This window comes from Aethalodelphis obliquidens, unplaced genomic scaffold (genome assembly GCF_003676395.1).
Source record: "Aethalodelphis obliquidens isolate GAN/ISIS:26980383/991018 unplaced genomic scaffold, ASM367639v1 scaffold66, whole genome shotgun sequence".
Lineage (NCBI taxonomy): Eukaryota > Metazoa > Chordata > Mammalia > Artiodactyla > Delphinidae > Aethalodelphis > Aethalodelphis obliquidens.
Window position 1 is genome coordinate 7,260,290 of NW_020838010.1, and position 16,324 is coordinate 7,276,613.

Genomic DNA, 16,324 nt, shown 5'->3' on the forward strand with positions numbered 1-16,324 from the left:
AGGAATAAAAACCATGTGTATCAAAAAGATCAATATCAAGAACAATGTTGAGTGAACAAAACAAGCTGCAAAATAATACATGTGGTGTGCTATTTATATAAAGTTTGAACACAAGCAAAACAACACTACATATTTATTGATAAATGTGCTCTTACCAGTAGTTGTTAAAAAACTTGCAAAGGAATGGTAACCACTAAATTTAGGATGGTCGTTACCTCTGAGGAGGGTTGAAGAATGAGATCTGGGAGGGCAATAAAGAGGTCTTCAACTGTATATATATAATGTTTGATTCCTTCAAAATAAAAATATGAAGCAAATTTGGCAAAATGCTGAGAATTGATTTGTTTTCTTATTCTCTGTATGTTTTACAAAAAATGAATAAATAGTGCAGAATATCTTTATATCATTTTCTATCTCAAATCATCTCTCAGCAGTGGTTTATGTGTCAGTCTTTGGGAAACAATGCTACAGTGGCTTAGAATATAGACCACAGAACTGGGGTTCAAATCTTGCCTCTACCATGTACTAGCTGTGTAGCCATAAGAATGTCACTTCACCTCTTTATGTTGCAGTTTCCTCTTCCGTTGACTGGGTAATATCCACCCCATAATATAGTTGTGGGAGTTAAATAATGACTTAGGGATAGTCATGAGGGATAAAGACTTCAAAAAAGTATATTTTCTGTCTATAGGAAGTACTGAAAAATGGAAGTTGTTATTGAATCATTGATTACCTCTGGGGAGAGGTAAAGGAAGACATTCTAGAAGAAGTGACACTTGATTTGACTGGTAAAGGACCTTGAAGAATTAACCAGTTGTGCGAGGGAATCAAGGGGTATTTTATACAAAAGATATAGGATGGCATGTGGCAGAAGCATGAATGTACATACCAAACTTGGGGAGCATGCATGAACAAAGCTAAACATTTAATTTTTGTAGTCCTAGTGTCTGATAATATTTCATGTCCAACCTTGGGTGTATCCTTTCAAAGTGCGGCATAAGTCAGAACATACTTTGGAGATGATGATGAATGGTTTGGGGATGAATGGAAAGAATGATGATCTGTGGGAAGCAAAAATTTATCTGGACTTTGAACAGACTGTAGTCAAATGCTAAAAACAGAACTGGAGGGAAACATGGTGAACACATCTAAAGATGATCCCCCTCTTCCCTACTTTTATTTCTCTATTTTCCATAGCATGTCTATTTTCCAGACACACTTTCCAGATGCACTCTGGAAAACCAGTCTGTTAAAAGAGCATTAGTCAAATTATAAACCTTTAGACAAGCTTGCTGTAACTGACGAAACTACCTTTTTGTTGGGGTTCGATGGCTGAGCAATGGACTGGATCACTGCCTGGCTGGTTGAATTACATTCATAACCAGACTGGGAACTTTCAGACCTGCCTATTATATTGTCTTAAGGAGCAAAACAACTCGGAATGATTCATATCAGTGCTTTAAAGCTTAGACTTTATGACAGTCAAAAATTAAAATTGAATAGGAAATGGCTAATGTAGTAGTGCCATGTAACCATAACCTAACTGTAACATTTTTTTCTCACAAGTTAAAAAAATGGACCTGAGTGGGCAAAGTAATAAAATAGCAAAAGAGCCTATGGAATAAATCAAAATTCTGTGGCCACACAGCCACAACATCATACCCAACCTGTCTTGCTAATCATATCACATTAGCAACCAGTTAGCTTGAGCCAATTCTCTTTTCAATACCTATGTCCTCAGGGAGAAAAGGAGAACCAAGACTCTAGAGTGATCACATGTTCAGTGCTATGAAGGGACCTGATAGTGGAGCCAAGGCATTTTCTCCTTTGTCCAAATGTCTGAAAATGATAATTATTCAAACATGTCAGAAAGCAACATGGAGTAAGAAGGAAGATGGTTACTCAAAAGCCAGTAAGGAGCTTACGAGAACAGTTGTGCAGTTTGGTTTAACAAGTCAGGTATACCAGCATCCCAAATGACACAGGATGTGATTTCACTGCTTGGCTTGCCCTGGTTTCTGAATGCTGCCATAAACTGGTCTCCTATTTGTTTGACAACCTATGAAAACATTCATAGTGCTGTTCTTTTAGGAAACATAAAATGGAGATTGCTGGGTTTCAATGGGTGAAAAGTTTCACGAAATACATTTTTAAAGGTTAAGAAGCCAGTTTTACTAAACTACATTAGTTTTTTTAAAACTTTATAGATTAAATTTTATTTCATTCAAGGCTGAAAACATGCCTCCCTCCTGAAATAAACAGGCAATTTTCCATTTTAAATGAGTAAAACTAGTGGAGACTGGCTGAGGTCACGCAGCCTGGGTGTGAGGTTCAAGATGACCAGGCAGCTTGTGTCCAGGGTCAGCCCCTGACATCTACCACCGTGCTGGTGGACGAGGCTCATCTCCTGCAGGACTGCACACACAAGATTTCCACTGTCGTACCCGCCAGTTCAGTTCCAGGAAGCCAGAGCACTTCAGAAGGTGAAGGTTGTGGAGTGGTGCATCACACCTAGAAGTTACAAAAAACTCCTGATCAGACAGCAGGGAGGTGAGATGCATTGCAGAGTGGTGTCTGGATCCTTGCCTGGGAGTGGCTGCCGTGGGTCTGTCCCCTGAAGTAAAGGAAGTCCCCACCCTCCTGCTGATGCAGGGGCCTCAGGTTGTCAGGTTGTCCTCAATCGCTCCTCCCCCTGACCTCCCCCCACCGCAGGTCCAGCTTCACGCAGATGACGAAGGGCGCTAGGATAAGAACCCCAGGCTCGGACCTTTCCTGAGAGTCCCCTAGCAGTAGAAGCCCTTCTCAGTGTTGCTCTCATTGATGTCACAAAACACAACAACCTTGCATCAGTTGGTGGCTGTGAGTCCACCAGCCATACAGCCTGGCACCCCTGCTTGGCTGCTTTCCAATTGGTGAAGGTTACCCAGTGTGGGAGGACCTTTTCTTCCAGATGCGGTGGGTCTAGATGGTGGCCTGGAGGACGAAGTGTGTGGCCACGTACCAGTGGTAGCAGTAGAGAAGCTCCATTCCAATGACCCCAATGACCTTTCTGAGGTGGTCGTAGAAGAAGAGCAGGTCCTCGGCATATGCCCTGCAAGAGGGAAAGAGAAACATCCACCTTGCTGGTGTTTCCACTCCATGTTGTGAAATTTTCATTCCTATTATTGAATCTAAAGGCAAGCCATTTCAGTACTGACTTCAGCCCCAGAACCCCCGAGATGATTTCCAAAAGAATGTGTACAGCTGTAACGTTAGGACAATTTATGCTTCATTGCCCATATCTTCAATGACTTACCAAGCACTTTGCATGTATATTCATAATTTTCATATCTGATTCCGAGGTAGCCAGAGAAGAAAACAGAAACGGAAACAATAGACTTTTTCCTCACTCTCACATGGCAGGCTAGCATTAGAGGACGAAGAAGTTAAGGTGGCCTCTTTTAGATTGCTCTGGGAGATTAGAAAAAGCAGATAGAGAAATCCTTGGGGCCCAGATATTGGGAATCAGAATGTGGGAAAGAATTTGAGAAGGAAAATTCTTCATATTTTTAATTAAACAAACCACATAAATCAGAAGTACAAAGAGAGCTGCCAAAAGGAGAATGTCCAGTCTTGGTAGCAGAAGCTGCTTGTTTCACTTTGTTGACTTACAAAAGGCAAAAAAGAAAAGAAAAAAAACTAGTTTGGCAGAAATGCTAAAAGTTCAGTGTTTTTAGTTGAAACATTTTTTTTTCCCAGAACCACCCCCAACAGTAGCTTTTTATGCATAAAATGTTATCTTGCATTCTTCAGCGTGTTAGGCATCTTTACACCAGCGAAGTCCCTATATGTCAGTACAGTTAGATGTATTTCGTTTTTCAACCTTTTATAATTTTTTTATTTTGTTTTTGTTTTTTTTACTATATTTTGCTATATTAGGATAGATATAACACATCCTGCTGGTGGTTAAGTATGCACTTTCCCCATCTTCCTTATTAAAGAAATCCAATGCTGTCCAATATAGCAGTGTTTCCAGCTGAAAACCAATGTTTCCCAGTGTTACTTAAAGTTAAGTGTATCCATGTGACAGTCTGGATGAATGAGATGTAAGGAAAAGTTTACTGGAGGTTCTGGCAACATTTTGCTTGCTTGAAATAGGCAGTAGGAGGTTCCCCTTGCTATTCCCTTTTTCTTTTTCTGGCCTGGAGCATGCTTGTGAGGATGGATGTGGAACAGCCACCTTGTGACCATGAGGTGACTTACATACATCATGAAATGATTATCATAATAAGTTTAGTAAACATCCATCATCTCATAGATACAAAATTTTAAAAATAGAGAAAAATTTTTCCTTGTGATGAGAACTCTTAGGATTTAATCTCTTAGCAACTTTCATGTATAACAGAAAGCCATGTTAATTATCTTTATCATGCTGTACATTACATCCCTCGTACTTACTTATAACTGGGAGTTTGTACCTTTTGCTTCATCCAATTCCCCCTCCCTCCACACCCTGCCTCTGGTAACCACAAATCTGATCTCTTTTTCTATGGATTTGTTTGTATGTTTTTGGAGTATAATTAACACTGTTAGTTCCTGTTACTCAACATAGTGATTCAATATTTCTATACATTTCAAACTGATAACCAGGATAAGTCTAGTTATAATATGTCACCATCCAAAGGTATTCCATAATTATTGACTATATTCCCCACACTGTACGTTTCATACCTGTGACACATTTATTTTGCAACTGGAAGTCTGTACCTCTTAATCTCCCTCACCCTTTTCTTTCCTCCCCCAAACTCCCTCCCCTCTGGCAACCACCAGGCTTTGTTTTTGTTTTCTTTTGTTTTAATTAATTAATTAACTTATTTTTGGCTGTGTTGGATCTTCATTGCTGTGCACGGGCTTTCTCTAGTTGCAGCGAGAGGGGGCAACTGTTCGTTGTGGTGCGTGGGCTTCTCATCATTGTGGTGCATGCACTTCTCACTGCGGTGGCTTCTCTTGCTGCAGGGCACGGGCTCTAGGTGTGTGGGCTTCAGTAGTTGTGGCACACGGGCTCAGTAGTTGTGGTTCATGGGCTCTAGAGCACAGGCTAAGTAGTTGTGACGCACGGACTTAGTTGCTCCACAGCATGTTGGATCTTCCCGGACCAGGGATCGAACCCATGTCCCCTGCATTGGCAGGCAGATTCTCAACCACTGCACCACCAGGGAAGTCCCACCAGGCTTTGTTTTGATGTCCTTTAATCTTCACATACACATTTATCTTCTCTGAAAATATCACTGGGATATTTCCCCAAAGTAATGGTTATTTCATAGTGACAACCAATATATAATACCTACTATGAGCTAAGCACTATCCCAAGTGCTTTACATATATTAATTCATTCAAGCTTCCTAACAACCCCATGAGGTAGGTACTATTATTATCCCTATTGTATAGATGAGGAAACTGAGACACAGAGAAGAAAAATGACATGGCCCAGGTTTCACAGTTTATATGTGGTGGAACTAAGGCAGTCAGGCCCATGCTGACAATTATGATATGACACTGTATTATCAATCAGTGCTACTGTTTTATTAGAGTTAAACAGCTGTTGAGTCTTTCACAGTGTATTTGAATGTTGTCACAACTCTGCACTTAACATAGTCCACAGAAGTGGCTTTTGATCGCATTCTTCCATTCACGAACTTGCTGCTGTATGAACATAGACAAGCCCTTTAACTTCCCCACGTCTCCGTTTCTGAGCCACATTCTTTTCAGTACAACAGGTCTGGCCATTTTGCTGGTCTTATGTCTGAAAATGATTTACTTTGTTGTGGTCCAGTCAACTGCTTTGTAATCAGTATCAATGATAATTAGAAAAAACCAAATCCATCTGAAAATGAGTGATTCTGTGGCTCTCTGTTGACATGGCCCCTGGCGCTGCAGGTCGCAACCAAACAGCTAGCTCAGGAGAGCTGGTAGCTCCCTAGAGCTGCAGAAATGTCAGCAGGGATCCACAGGAAGGGAGAGCTTGAGGAGAGCCAAAAGAGAGAGAACAACCCAGCTGCTGAGGTTGGCAGGCAAAGGAGGCTTCCATGAAGCTGTTCTCTGGTGAGAATGAGAAGTTGAAACTCTCACAAGAGCATTCTTTTCTTCAGCGCCATGACCCCACTTTTCATTGTGAGGCTTTTAAGGACTTGCTTTTACAGGGTTACGCAGATTTTTTTAAATTTAAGTCAACATATCACAGTTCTTTCTGGACTCCAAATCAGAGTTCATTAGGTACTGAGACAACTTCACAGAAAAGCAATTTATTGGTTGTAATGGATAAGGCGACAAGATAGTATTCTGAGGTTTTAAGTAATGTTTTTCTCAGTATATTCTCCACTTTCTTTTCCCTCCGTCCAAGTGGGTACCGGGCTCTGTTCTCCTGGCCTTGCAGGAAAGAGTTAGAGCACCTCAGCAAAAAAGACAGAAGGGGCTTGCGAGTTTAGTCATTCAAAAAGCTTTAAGCTCATAGAGGAAGGAATTCCACAGGCAGAGAGGACCCTCAAAATATAGAAAGGGAGAAGGCTTTTCCTCACACTAGAAATGGATTCTTCCAAGCTGGGGGAGAAGAGTGGAAACAAAATATAAGACTCTTGAATAGAATCAAGGATCTTTTACTTCATTTCACAGCAGTTCTAGCAGGGAAGCATTAAGACCCTAGAAAGCAATGGCTGTGAGGTGTTTCTTGGCAGGCAGGTCTGTATGCAGAGTTGGCAAAGATTCCTGAGCCCCAAGAACAGTGGGACAGCAGCCAAGGACCTCTGATTTGAACGGACTACATAGGCCAGGAAAGGGAACACCTCAGCACTAATCTATATAGACCTCTGATTAATAACTAATAACTGTGTGCTTGTCCTCTCATCACTGCTACTCACTCCAATTCCCCCCAACACCCGGGCACCACATAAGATGCTGACAGTATGATGTTGACAGTCTTGGGGAGAAGACCCTAAGAAGTGACTGAGGTTAGTTTTTTTCCCACCAGTCCCCCACCACTGAGCCCTTGGGGCTCAATGTCTGAAATATAGATGTTATTAAAAAATCATTATATTTTTGCACAACAGTGATTGAGGTCTGAGAGTCATACATGCTGGAAGAACTTTAAGGGTCAATTCTCCTAACCAAACTTTTTTATAATGCAAGGATTCACTTTGATGTTTTCTGCTCTGGCCAAGAAAAAAAAAAGACACATTCTGACAGAAGGGAATTTATCTCATACTTATAAAAAGCCTTGCATATCTGTATCTTAAGATTTTGGCATTAGCTTTTACCCCTAACTCATATCAACATTCAGAGTGACACAAAGCTATACCCAAACAAAAGTCAGTTTCAGAATGTTCAACTTATTATCAGATGGTTCCACCACAATTTGAAGTTATGATGCCAGGAAGTCTAGTTATTTCAAATCTGAAAAGAATATCACCAAGCCACACCTTTCAAAAATGTTATTAACATATGATTTTTTTGCTAAACAAGGAAGATGGGAAATGTAGTTGCATTCACAAAGAATGTATGGAGACTGCCAAGAAAGCAAATAATTTTTGGAAGTCACCCTTATTTGGAAATATTCAAGTCATAGAACCATGGTTGTTTAAACAAAACCATCTACCATATCTCCTTTTGAAAATATGTACTTCCAAAATAAATGAAAAGAATTGAATACTATGCTACTCATTTCTTCTATGATTTACTTGAAAACAGCTCAGGTTTAAAAAAAAAAAGAAAAAAAAAGAAAAGACAAAGCCTGCCAAGAATTGCAAGTAGCTTCCTGTAGGCATTGTGATGTAGTGGAAAAAGCAGAGCCTCTGCAGTTGGACAGACCTGTTTGTGAAGCATGGCTGCAATCTTAACTAGTTGGGTGACCTTGGGCAAGTAACTTTATCTTCCCCATGATTCATCTGTAAAAATAATTAAATTATATTAAATGAGAAAACATGTGAAAGTGTTCATTGAAGGGTATTCACTCTCTAGGTTACAATGGAAATGCAGAATAAGTTATACATGGTTATTATGATATAAAGTAATAAACACATGCATGCCTTAATACGTGCACAAAACTATTTAGATGAGTTCTGAAAGGCTTTGAACAGAGCAAAACAATGTAAAGTGATATTTGGCCAAATGCAAAATTATAGCTAGAGTAAGATAGATACATTGAAATAAATTCTACTTATTCTACTTTAAACTTCTCCTATAAAAATCATTTTTAAAGTCACTAGTTGCTTTATGAAATTTGCTATAAGTGAGACAGCCAGAAATTCTATTGCTGTTTAAAAATGCCAGATGTTGCTATTTCTAAGGGAATTATGAGGAGATTAATGTAAAATATCAGCGGTTTCTACACTTTTAGCCAGAATAAAACATCAGCTCAAGTCCAAAGGCAGCAGATGAGGTGACTCTTAGTAGAATGAAGACACTAGGCTAGACGGCCAAATTAGAAAGTAGCCACCCAACTCAAGGCATTCTCTCAGTTGCCCAAAAATTTCATGATGTCCTTTGTGTTGAAATAATTCTGCAAAGAAACCTACATGCTACTATAATTGTTATAACCTAGGGGTCGGCACACTATGGCACATGGGTCAAATTTGGGCTGCCGTGGGGGCTTTTTGTTTGTTTTGCTGTTGTTGCTTTTAAAGATTTAATTTTATTTAGTTTGGGCTGCACTGGGTCTTCATTGCTGAGCGCGGGCTTTCTCTAGTTGTGGCGAGCGGGGGCTACTCTTCATTGCGGTGCGCGGGCTTCTCACCGCGGTGGCTTCTCTTGTGGAGCACAGGCTCTAGGCACACGGGCTTCAGTAGTTGTGGTGTGTGGGCTCTAGAGCGCAGGCTCACTAGCTGTGGTGCACAGGCTTAGCTGCTCCGCAACATGTGGGATCTTCCCGGACCAGGGATCGAACCCCTGTCCCCTGCACTGGCAGGCGGATTCTCATCCACTGCGCCACCAGGGAAGTCCCTGGGCTGCTGTGTTTTTGTAAGTAAAGTTTTATTGAAACATAGCCATCCCCATTCAGCTATGTGTTGCTATGGCTGCTTTCACACTACAACAAGCAAGAGTTGAGGAGTTGTGACAGAGACCACATGGCCCACAAAGACTAAAATACTTACTATCTGGACCTTTACAGAAAGAGTGTGCCAATCCCTCACTGGCCACCTAAAATCAAAGACAATATATTTAACCTTATCCATGGGATATTTTCTTTTAAAAAGATGGCCATATTAACTCCATTTGTTGATTGCCTGGAAGAAAATTTCTGAGCAGAGGAAGAGTCTTCCTTGTTTACTTGCCCATGCTTATTCCCTTTCCAAAACAATATAAGTCAGCAATGTGGCACCCTATGTTGGAAAGTTTGCCAAATTTTGAATTTGGGGTGATTGTAGACTTTGCATTACAACAAAGGCATGTGGAGGCTAATCTGAAGTTAGCTGCCTTTATTTCATTATTTTACTTAAATAAACCTTAGTACAGCCAAAGTCAGCTTTGCAGGAGTCTACCAATCCCTTAGGAGATTTGCTCTGAAATAATATGGCTGAAACACATTAGCCGTCCCACATTCTTTGTAAGGTTTCGAAAACTTTGAGAATCATAGCAATGATATTTCTTGGAATACCGAGCAATGAGCTCCAGCACTGCTGAGTTTCATAAAACTTCCTCCCAAATCAGAATTGACAGTCTGATTCAACGCATAGCTCATCCTCCCAAATAATGTGGTTTGAAAGATAAGGAATCCGAATGAAGTAAAATAGTGGCTGAAAAAACAGACAGAAGACAGGAATCGGGGCAAAATCTCCGTTCTGAGTATGCAAAACTTCAAGATGGAGTCATGCTACAATAAGTAATTCAAAAGCTATAACTTACATGTGTCAAAGGGTCTTTGATATAAGAATCTGGAGGAGAGAAAGTCAAAAAGATTAGTCTGGCTTTCTTTGTTCTTCATGGACATATTCCAAGATAAAGTTCAAACTAATGTTAGTCTTGGTTATTTAGTTTTATTATGCCTACAACAAAAATAAAGCACTCTCCGTATTTTTCCCAATAAGTTGCAGGCTTGAAATATATTTTCAAATAAACGCGGTAGGGGGAAGCTTCTTTTTAAAAACGGAATCAAAATAAATGCCAACAAGGTTTATAGTATGGCCACTGAGGAGAGGGAAATTTTAAATGGCAAATTAGTGTATCTTTAGCAACAGAGCAACGTATAATGATGTAGTTTCATACATTTCACAGATAGCTCTTACTCAGTTCTATATCTGGTTCTGCCATTTGGTAGTAAAGAACTCCACTTCTCAGTTTTTCTCTGTGTGAGGAAAAAAAAAAAAGAATGAAAGCTATTCCTAGAATAATATGGTGATTTGAGGACCCTAAGTTCTGAATTGTGTTATAAGCATATCCAGGTATATGCTAATCCTTTTGGAAGAAAATGAGGCTTTTACCATATTCCCTGGGGGGTTATTTGCAAACATGCTTTGACACAGAGGTGTCAGAGCAGGGCAATAGGACAAGTCTCAGCACACCAGGAGCCTCACTATTGGGCCAGTAATTATTTTGGAGAGCCCAAGTAATGAAATGCCACTAGGTTAACAGTGATATAGTAACACATCTATCCTACCCACAGGCTTAGGGACAAGGACAACTGAGTTCCAAAATGGTCTGGTGTCCTTAAAGCTGAGTAGGCTACTTTCAGCCAATCACTGATGAGGGGCCTTGGACCATGTCCACCAGAGAGGAAGACATGAAAACTGAAATACTAAAGCCAGAGAACTGGAATACTACAGAGTTTTCGTGGGGTCTGCACTTAAGGTAAATTTCACTTTGCCCCGAATAAAAAGATTCGGTCTTTTTAGGAGCCCATGTCTACTCATCAGGAATCAGGGCAATTTTAGCTTATACACAGACACAAGCAAGCAGAGGACTTTTAAATTGTAAATCAGATCATGCTAACCTGCTGTTCAACATTTTCAATGGCTTCCAATCACTTTTAGAATCAAATCTGAAATCCTAATCATGGGCCAATATGGCCCTACATGTTTTTTTATTCTGTCCACCTCTCTGACCTCAGGTCTCACTGCTTTGAACACCCTACTCCAGCCACATTCTCCTTGCTGCTTCTAGAACATGCCAAACTCATTCTCACCTTAGAACCTTCAGATTTGCTGCCCTTGTGGCCTGGAATGCTCATCCCCTAGACTTTCCCATAGTTTACTCCCTCACTATATTAATGTCTTTATTCAAACATCACCACCTAAGAGTGGCTGCCCCGATATAAAATCTACCCCCATTTACTCTATATCACCTCATCCTGCTTTAACTTTCCTGCCAATAATTATCATTGTGTGATGATAGAATACCTATTTATTGATTAATTTATTATCTATCCTTCACCAGATTGCAAGCTCCATGAGGGCAGGGACTTGGTTTTATTCACTCCTTACCCCTGAAGCTTAGAAGAGGGACTGCCATATAGTGGGTACTCAGCTGATATTTACTGAATGTATAAATGAATTAAACTAGATACTCAAATGCAATCAGCTTGTATAGAAATTTTGCTTCCAGACTGTGCTAGACATAAAATATCTCAAACAGTTGAACATATGACAATCAAATTTTAAAGATGTCTGGAAAAGTTGATTCCCTAAGTGACTTTTGCCATTCCACAATTTAACTCACTTGTGTTTCAGTTTCATCCTACATGCAATCACTTAAGCTTGGTCCCTCTTTAGTAACAAGACATAAGGTTGGTATAATGCCTATTATTGGTGTCAGAATATCCAAACACCCTTATTTTGGCAAGGCTGGAGAGAGATTTAAATTTCTTTTGTTCAGAAGAATCCCAGAAAGAGAAGACATAATTACTCTTTTGGAAAATTAGACTCACAGAGATTATTGGTTATTTAAACAGACTCAAGCCTCAATTTATTATCCTCACTTAGTACTATATAACTGCATACTCTTGCACTTGAAGCGGTTTGTGTCCCTTAATCAGTAGGACCATTTTAAGTGGTACTCCCTATTGTTTATGGAGTAGGTGTGATGAACTGAATTAATCCATGCACTTACTCTGGAGCACCTTGGAGAGAAAGTTGGCAGATTCTGGATGCGATCTAGGGCCATGGAACAAAGACTTTATCTGTATCAATAAGGCTCAAGAGCTCGGCCAAGTATTGACAGTAACACCATTATTAGCTCCACTGTGTGTGTACCTAAGTGAACAAATATTTCCTGTATTATCTTACATTACTCCCTTCTGGCATCCCATATTCTACTCCGGTCAAATTGGACTACTCCCCTTTGGTGGTTATTCCCTGTGTTTTTCTGCCTTAATACCTGTGTTTCTGCTGTCCCCTACCTTGTACTATAGTTTGGGTTTTTTTTAAAATGTATGTAACATACTTGTTCTAGTCAACTATAAGTCCATTCATTCACTCAAGTACAAAAGGAAAGGAAACCTTATATCAAAAAGGAAAAGAAAATAAGCAAACAAATCTAAAGATCTGACCAGAAGATTTCATTGGTAAAACTTGTAGTAGAAATATGGTAGTAGGGATTTTTGATGCCAGATCTAGCCACTGAGAGTCTTGGACTCACAGTCAAGTTCCACGAGGGTCTATCTCCAGTATTACAGATCAGAGCGACATAGTTCTATCTAAATCTGGGTTAACCAAAACCATAGTTCAACAAATAATTTTAACACTTGTATACAAAGTCAAATAAGGCACATTTCCTGCCATAAGGGGTGAAAAAAACACATGAACTGGGCATCCCTGGTGGCGCAGTGGTTGAGAGTCCGCCTGCCGATGCAGGGGACACGGGTTCATGCCCCGGTCCAGGAAGATCCCACATGCCGCGGAGCGGCTGGGCCCGTGAGCCATGGCCACTGAGCCTGCATGTCCGTAGCCTGTGCTCCGCAACGGGAGAGGCCACAGCAGTGAGAGGCCCGCGTACCGCAAAAAAAACAAAACAAAACAAAAAAAAACATGAACTAACAAATATAATAAATGGGATACATGATAAAATACAATATGCTTAGGAACATATCATCTTATTCCTCTTTACCTCTGTCTCAGTGCCTAACAATGTCTTGTACATAATAGATACTTTGTAGATATTTATGAAAGTGAATATAATGTAGTTTTCCAAAGTAGAAGTCACAAATTCAAATTCCACCTTGGGATAAATATTCTGTGTTCCATACAGACTTGCTATAGGGTATGTGGAATGCAGGAGGCTGGTAAACATTAATTTCAAGTGCTAAGTCAAAATAACATTGAAAAACAAGATCAATTTAGCCCTATGTGCAAACTGCTGTATTAAATAGAAATTGAAAAATAAGGTGATAAGTACTTAAGATACAAGGTTTCAAGTAAGGTATATCTTAAGATATCACTGCATCACCAAACTATGTTTTTTCACCTCTACCATTTTAAAAAAGTTTTCTCAGATTAAAGACAAATAGGAAATCTTCCACATTTCAGAGCCAGTTATCTTTGAAAACTGTAGAAATTATTTCTTTTTTCATTGATCATGTAATGGGCTTATTACCATAAGTTACCTTGTGACACAAGAAGGAAAAAGGAGGCTCACAGTTCAATGCTCAATTTCTAACTTTTTTTTAACGTAAAGTGAAGGATGGTAGAGAGGTATTTTGAGTGTTCTCCAACTTCCATACTTATTTTAACCTGTAAATTTCTGGAGTACAGGGCTGGATCAAGCCCTTTAGAGGCATTTAACCCTGCAAAGATTACAGTGCCTCCACTTTATATACAATTTAAAATTTAAAAGACATACTACAATTCATAGAACTGTATATTAAAGTCAGTTTTACTACATGATAACTTGAAAAATAATGAATTATGTACTGTTAACTAAGTATACAGTACTCTTAAGACATTCTATTTTTCCCATAATGACTATCTTCATGTTGTTTTTTTTGTTTTGTTTTGTTTTTGTGGCACGTGGGCCTCTCACTGTTGTGGCCTCTCCCATTGCGGAGTACAGGCTCCGGACGCGCAGGCCCAGTGGCCATGGCTCACGGGCCCAGCCACTCCGCGGCACGTGGGATCTTCCCACGCCGGGGCACGAACCCGTGTCCCCTGCATCGGCAGGCGGACTCTCAACCACTGTGCCACCAGGGGCCCCATATCTTCATGTTTTGTATAGAGTAATAAAGACCAAATTCTCCCACCCCGAAAAACCTTTGTGTCGCAGGTTTGTAAGCTTGTGCTCAGACTGTCTATTGGGTAAACCAGCACTCTAAGAAATACGGCAGTATTTCTTTAGTGCAATTCAAGGCTGAGGAACATCCGAAAATAAGTTTGCTTTGAGCAGACGTGTGAAAGATACAGCTCTTATACTGGCTACCGGTACAGGCCTTCTGAGATCCAGAGAAGCCAGATGCTGACATAGTGTGATTTGAGGAGCACCTTGGGGCAATCTGATCTTACTGACCTGTATTTCTCACCATGTACTCAATCCTCATGGCTCTTCTTAAGGAGAAATGAATAGCTTATCTGGATTGAGGCATTCTGTTATGTCAGAGGAATAACATCTGTAGGAATTGGTTTATTTAACTAAGATACACTCTTTTGCCACCCAGCCAAAATCAATTTAGCTGTATCTGCAAGACTGGTCAATGGTGATGGAGCAGGGATGGGGAGTAGAGGAAGGGAAAGCTGGAACATGGTTCATGTTTAATTCTGTTTCAATGTGTTTTTTAAAGTTATGCTTAGGTGTAGCTGAGTTTTATAATATCAAACTATTTTTAGAGGATGGTCTAGATCAGAAAAGAAATACTCTTACATGTGTCAGATCACTCACAGAAGAGCCAGTGCATGGATGGCCAATTACAGATGGGGAAGAGCAGGAAAGCAAGAGAAGAGATTGAAAGGCACTCTGTTTAGGAAAGAACTGGTCAGCAGGGAGGTGAAGGAAGTGAAGAAGCAGTTGATGTTGCAGGAACTGATCATTTTTTCTATTGTGGAGGCTGGGTGAATGAGACAGATTCTTTCTTAAGCTTTCAAGTAGGGAAAGACTGAACAGTCCAGGAAACAGAGCCAAGTGCCACAAGATACATAAAGCAGTCAAAATCCTTCTTCTAGGGTAGTTAAGCTTATAATGTGGAAGGTGGGGAGGTAACACTGGGGTCTGACTCTGGATTGAACTGTTAGAAGTCTAACTAAATAGCCGAAAGGTGAAAACAGCTCAAGTATTTATCAATAAATGAATAAACAAATTATGATATATACATACAATGAAATATTATTCAGACATTAAAAAAGGAATGAAGTACTGATACATACTACAACCTGGATGAACCTTGAAAATATTGTTTAGTAAAAGAAGCCAGACACAAAAGGTCACATATTGTATGATTCTGTTTATATGAAATATCTAGAATAGGCAAATCCATATGGACAGAAACCAGGGGCTGGGGGAGGGGAATTTGGGAGTAAGTGCTTCATGGGTATGGGGTTTCCTTTTGGGGTGATGAAAAACTTTTGGAACTAGATAATGATAATGGGTGTAGCGTATTGTGAACCTCTGAACTGTTCACTTTAAAATGGTTAATGTTATGTGAATTTCAACTCAATAAAAAAATTTAAGTTTTACTCAAATCATAGGAACTCGAACTCTAACTTTCAATATTCACGGTCACTTCGTTCTTTTAAAGTTTGAGTTACATCAAAAGTCAGAAAATATTACTCAGCCATAAAAAGAAACGAAATTGAGCTATTTGTAATGAGGTGGATAGACCTAGAGTCTGTCATACAGAGTGAAGTAAGTCAGAAAGAGAAAGACAAATACCGTATGCTAACACATATATATGGAATTTAAGAAAAAAAATGTCATGAAGAACCTAGGGGTAAGACAGGAATAAAGACGCAGACCTACTGGAGAATGGACTTGAGGATATGGGGAGGGGGAAGGGTGAGCTGTGACAAAGCGAGAGAGAGGCATGGACATATATACACTACCAAACATAAGGTAGATAGCTAGTGGGAAGCAGCCACATAGCACAGGGAGATCAGCTCGGTGCTTTGTGACCACCTAGAGGGGTGGGATAGGGAGGGTGGGAGGGAGACGCAAGAGGAAAGAGGTATGGGAACATATGTATATGTATAACTGATTCACTTTGTTATAAAGCAGAAATTAACACACCATTGTAAAGCAATTATACCCCAATAAAGATGTTAAAAAAAAGTCAGAAAATAATATTTAAAGATTAATGAGAACAGTGGCTAATTATTTTTAAATCTTTCTATTTCTTTATGCCTTGATTTAGTTATATGCTTTAATGAAGAATATATTTTAT

The 16,324-nt window shown here is 39.8% G+C and overlaps 1 protein-coding gene across 2 annotated transcripts in view; it reads right to left on the reverse strand.

The window, feature by feature from the left end:
* Positions 1–2,207: 2,207 nt before the first annotated feature.
* The window catches only part of LOC113611017 (uncharacterized), an 84,816-nt gene continuing 70,699 nt past the window's right edge, over positions 2,208–16,324 (reverse strand). Inside the window, exons 2-3 of one of the 2 annotated variants that reach the window (XR_003429323.1) lie at positions 2,924–3,091; positions 2,208–2,511 (exon numbers count right to left, since the gene is read on the reverse strand). Coding sequence is in view for 1 of the 2 variants with exons in the window: in XM_027089576.1 (XP_026945377.1) it covers positions 2,962–3,091 (130 nt within the window). In the remaining variant the exon portion in view is untranslated. Of the gene's footprint in view, positions 3,092–16,324 lie in introns of both variants that reach the window. The other variant, XM_027089576.1, reaches the window with a different exon arrangement.